Source organism: Phalaenopsis equestris, unplaced genomic scaffold (genome assembly GCF_001263595.1).
Source record: "Phalaenopsis equestris unplaced genomic scaffold, ASM126359v1 Scaffold209646, whole genome shotgun sequence".
Classification (NCBI taxonomy): Eukaryota; Viridiplantae; Streptophyta; class Magnoliopsida; order Asparagales; family Orchidaceae; genus Phalaenopsis; species Phalaenopsis equestris.
This window is the reverse complement of record NW_018228798.1, coordinates 179,684-184,730: the sequence shown is the minus strand read 5'-3', so window position 1 is coordinate 184,730 and position 5,047 is coordinate 179,684. Positions and strand designations below refer to the sequence as shown.

Below are 5,047 nucleotides of genomic sequence, written 5' to 3'. Positions count from 1 at the left end.
TATATATATATATATATATATATATATTAACCAATGCATGGTAGTAAGTAACTATAAAGCTAGTATTGGACGCCTTTTGCCTTAGAAAGTACTCCTCAATGTTAATGGCTTCATTTAATTAATTTGTGCAAGAATGAGCTCATTCTCTGAAACAACATCATTACAAAAGTCATTCTCCAATCTACTGACAAGGTCTTCACTCTTCAGCCTCCCTTATCTTCTTTTGATCATCCCCAAATGTGTTCCAATTCCATTGTTTAAGATTGTCGGCTGTCTGTATATATTTTCCAAAGTGTATTCCAAGGATTAGCTAAGTGATCCCCCATTTAGTTTTCTTTAATGAACTCTGAATATTGAACATGAGTAGTCCGCACATTTAAAAATCTGTGAGGAGTGTGAGAAGGCTTAGCAAGGATGTCCGACTTCAACAAGAGTGGGACGTGCTCAGAAGCTATTCTGTTGAGTTGTATTACAGCAGTATACTGAAAATTCTCAAACTATTCCCGGTTAACGAGGATTCTATCAAGTCTTTCAAAAGTTTTCCCCCTCGTCCAAATGAAAGGGCATCCAGTGAAAGGGATGTCAAAGAGGCCAGCAGAAGCAATGTTCTCAGAAAAAGTATCCATCACAGTGAGCATAGGAGGTCTACCACCTTCTTTCTCACTGAAGAAATAATCATATTGAAATCCCCCCTACTGAGCCAAGCACCATCACAACTATCACTGATGTGATTCAAATTACAACATAAATCTTCACACGAATTTCTGGAGCAGCCAAAATAAATAATGGAAATTTGAAGAAAGAAATTCAGGATTTGAATTTGAATGTGAAGAAATTGGGGATCATCCCAAATCAGTTGAACATAAATACCATTCGTCCTAAGGAACCAGATTTTGTTAGTACAATTGACCAAATATTTTAATCTGCCCAATTTCCTAACATGTCTATGAATGTTTTTTTTTTCCCCAGCAACCATACGTTCAAGGATTGCAAAACACTTGAGGTTGTGATTCCTGATAAGATGCAACGACCTGTTAGAGGCATCCCTTTTGGCAATGTCTCTAACATTCAAAATAAAAAAAATTAAACCTGGGGAACGGATCTACTCCCCCTGATTACCCTGGAAGGAACCGCATTGTCAATACTAGCAAGAATTCAGCATCAGTATATCCATGGTAGTCAATGATAACATTGGGATCCACATAATTTAGTTCCCTATGTGCTTTGCCTTCAAGTCTCTTGGCTTTCTACACTTTTCATTCTTCCTCTAGAATCTGTTTTGCTACATCAAAATCCCCACTGTTAAGCATTTTTATGAGCTTCAAAATCTGTTGGGGTAGTGCTGCCCAGGAATCCATCGACGTCTACCTCAGTCTGCTGAGTATTGATCCCTTCATTAACAACCTGCTCTTGAAAATTTTGGTTTTCTTCAGGATTGGAAGCTGTTTCTTGGTCGCTATCTGAAACAACGAAGGCCCCTTGTTGAATAGCATGAGCCGGATCCAAATTAATAAGTGGATGTTCCTCAGCAACTTTGCCACCGTGTTTATCAATATCAAGCAGGAATATTAGCACTTTTATTCCTATCTTTTGAGCTGTTTCTGAACAATTCTTAATATAGTGACCAAACATTTAGCATATGGTGTAGTATAAAGGTTTGTATTCAATTACATCTTTTTGCCAGTAGCCGTCGTTATTAGTCCCTATCCATACTCCCTTGGCCAAAGGAAGGGTAATGCCGCTTTACACTATAACCCTCGCTGTTGAAGGTCTACTGAAATTTGTAGGTTAACATATTTATTTTCATTGGCTTCCCAAATATTGCCCCAGAGTGAGTAGAATGCTTATTGATTGAAAAGGTGAAACCTTACACCGGGAAATGTAATCCGAAGAGGAATAATTGGAGGTTCAGTGGAAGGGTCAAAGTTTGGGGTCGATTTGAGTGCTCTTATAATTTTCAAATACCAAGGCTTCCTAGAGAGGAGTCTAGTATATTATTCTTCTCTGCCAAGCTTGATCACAATGTGTCTTCCATCTAAGGAGCTAACTTGCCATCCACCCAAAAGTTTAAGGCCACCAATGTGTTTTCTAATAATATCCATTTTGGGATGCTCGTAAATAAATTTTCTAACCAAAGCAAAGTGCAAAGCTTCAGCAAATAAATTAGTTTCAGTTTCAGAAAAAATCAAGGCAGGTTCTCCATTTTTTGCCAATAGCTTTTCTAGGGGGTGTTTTGTACGCTATATAAACATGAATTTACGTTTAAATATTAACTTGAATCAGCCAAATGCAAAAATATTTAAGCTAAATCCCGCTGTTATTTAAATCCGAACTTTTATTTGTTTTAACAGTAATCCTGGATTTATTAAATCCAATTCTTATGTGGATTTAACATATTTAAGGGAGAATATGTGATTTTTCTCTTCTTGTCGCTAAACACTTCAAAAAAATTTAATTTTATTGAACCTTAATCTAACCTAACATTTTTCTTGATTTAACTTTTTTGGATATCTTGATTGAACGACGTAAATCTGGATTTAATAAATCCAATTTCGAGGCGGATTAAGGATTTATTTTAACGTTGCTCGTGAGCTCCATCTCCGCCGCATAAAGTTGTCGGATTTATTAAATTTGATAAATCCTATTTAACGTAAATCCTATTTTAACCCACACATCGCCTTAAGCCTTTCGATAATCTTTTGAGCTGAAGCCTTTTAAGAATCTTGGAGAACAAGATAAGTTAAACATATTGTGATTTTTTTTTTTTTTTTTGATATTCAAAATTGTTGTAGTGCGTCAGTATACATAGCAGCAGTTTAACAGACACTGTAGCATAGTGTCACGGACAAATAGTCCCACATTGGCTAGGTGTAGGGCCGAAAAACAGTATTTAAGTCCTGGGCTGCCCACCACCCTTAAGGGCTCTTTTGGGAGGTGACAAGGAGTATCAGAGCAGACTACTGCCTGTCAGGTGTGTGGGCTCTCCATGGTCCAGTGGGACCCTCGGTGGAGCCGATCCGTGACGAGGGCGTCACGTGATTGGGTGGAGGAGAATGTCACGGACAAATAGTCCCACATTGGCTAGGTGTAGGGCCGAAAAATAGTATTTAAGTCCTGGGCTGCCCACCACCCTTAAGGGCTCTTTTGGGAGGTGACAATAGGCACATACATAGCAGCAGTTTAACAGACACTGTAGCATAGGCAACCTAGTGGTTCTTATAGGATTTTCCCTGTCCACATTACTTCTCTCATTATATATGTTTTGTTTTGAGCCATTGATTTGAATTTATATATATTTTTATAGTACACGGCGGATACTAAGGTTGGCCTTATTTGCATAAATTTCAAGGGAATGGTTGGATGAAACATGAAAAATCGTCATTTTTGTAGTTGCATTCATCTTTGGAAGGCCCTTGAATTCATTTTCTATATTCTTAAGAGTGATTCTAAGAATTCTATTGATTAGTTTGTTTCGTTGCTAGTATCCTGTGGATCTTTCTACCAGAAATAATTTTTAGTATTTATGCGGGTTAATATATTATTAAAAAAAAATTCTAGAGAACACTCAAAATAATTATATCTTAATCAAACGTGTTAAATATGGTTTGTTTCAAAGAAAAACTTATAAAAAACAAAATGGAAGTAAAAAAATATATATATATATATAAAAATAAACTAAAGTAATCCCAATGGCCTCCCAAGATTTTCAAGCTAGCTTGAGAATAAGTGGGACGTCAGCAACCCACATACTTGGTGAGAGGAACATGTCCTTAAAATAACAGCAAGAAATTAAAAAAAAAAAGCAGAAGTCATCCCAAACATGCCAATAATCCTAACTATCGCAAATGGACACCTCAAATGCAGCATTTGAATGGAAGAAACTGCAAATGAAAATTAATGTCACTTTTTTTTTTTTCTTTTTTCTTTTTGGTTATCAAATATTTACTTTGTTTCCATTTTGAGATTAGTACACGTGCCTCTGTATTATCTTATTGCCTTTTTTAATTTACATATGATCAGGTTTTGGAGGAGAATTTGGACTGGGAGGATGTGCAGTGGTCTCAAACTGGCGTCTGGGTGGCGGGGAAGGAATATCTTTTAGCCCGGGTTCATTTTCTCTCACCAAATTAGTCATTACATGTGTATTTTACTTTTTTTTCTTATCATTTTTCCTTGTTCCCATGTAACATTTGTGCATTTCATTACTTGTAAGATGCATAAAGTGCCGCAGGTTTAGGCTTCTGCCATCAATTAAATTCAACTAAGGGGTCAGATGTTATGAAGGATTCAAGGATCGTTATTTCCTCTTTTTATTTAATACCGAGGCACATATTCCTCTGAAGCCCTCGAAGTGAATTGAAAACCCAACAATCACTACTGGCAAGCTATAATAAGAAATATTCATGACAAAAGCACAAAATAGCATCCCATCGTGCTATTTGCGTGGTATAATAAAGCAAAATGGCCTATGAATGTTTTTCAAGTTTATTTTTGAATATTTTAATTAATTTAAATTATTTATATGAATAGAAATTTTTTGCTGAAGGTTAGACATTGTGATGAGTGCTTTTTTTTTTAAAAATAGGTTTAGTTGTCAGGTTAGACATTGTGATGAGTGCTTTTTTTTTTAAAATAGGTTTAGTTGTCATGTAATATTTTCTATACTATTTAAATAAAGCAGCTTGCCTGATTTGTAGGAGATAACAATTATTTTCTGTAACTTACAACGCTCAGTGTTCTATGATCATCTGTTTGGCCGTTTATAGAGCACACACAAACCTGTTATAATTACAATTTGTTGTTGATGCATAAGACGAGGGATCTCTACACCTGTTAAAAAAAAGAAGTTAAATGCTCCTTGTCAAATGAATTTGTGGGATTTAAATATATTCACATTTTTTCTCTTTATATATGACTTCCAAATCATTGAAATTACATACATTTCATGTAATCTACTACAAATAGAGTTTGTTAAATGTGAAACATATCATTATATGTATGTTTTTTTGTGATTTGAAACATTAGTGCTATACAAGCAAATATCAAA

At 35.4% G+C, this 5,047-nt stretch overlaps 1 protein-coding gene across 4 annotated transcripts in view; it reads left to right on the top strand.

Annotated features, from left to right (window-relative positions):
• The window catches only part of LOC110036680, an 86,275-nt gene extending 81,933 nt beyond the window's left edge, over window positions 1–4,342 (top strand). For all 4 annotated transcript variants that reach the window (XM_020741180.1, XM_020741177.1, XM_020741178.1 and 1 more), the window contains one exon: window positions 4,021–4,342. In XM_020741180.1, coding sequence (XP_020596839.1) covers window positions 4,021–4,131 — 111 coding nt within the window. In that variant the 3' untranslated portion in view covers window positions 4,132–4,342. The remainder of the gene's footprint in view (window positions 1–4,020) is intronic.
• The last annotated feature ends 705 nt before the right edge of the window (window positions 4,343–5,047 follow it).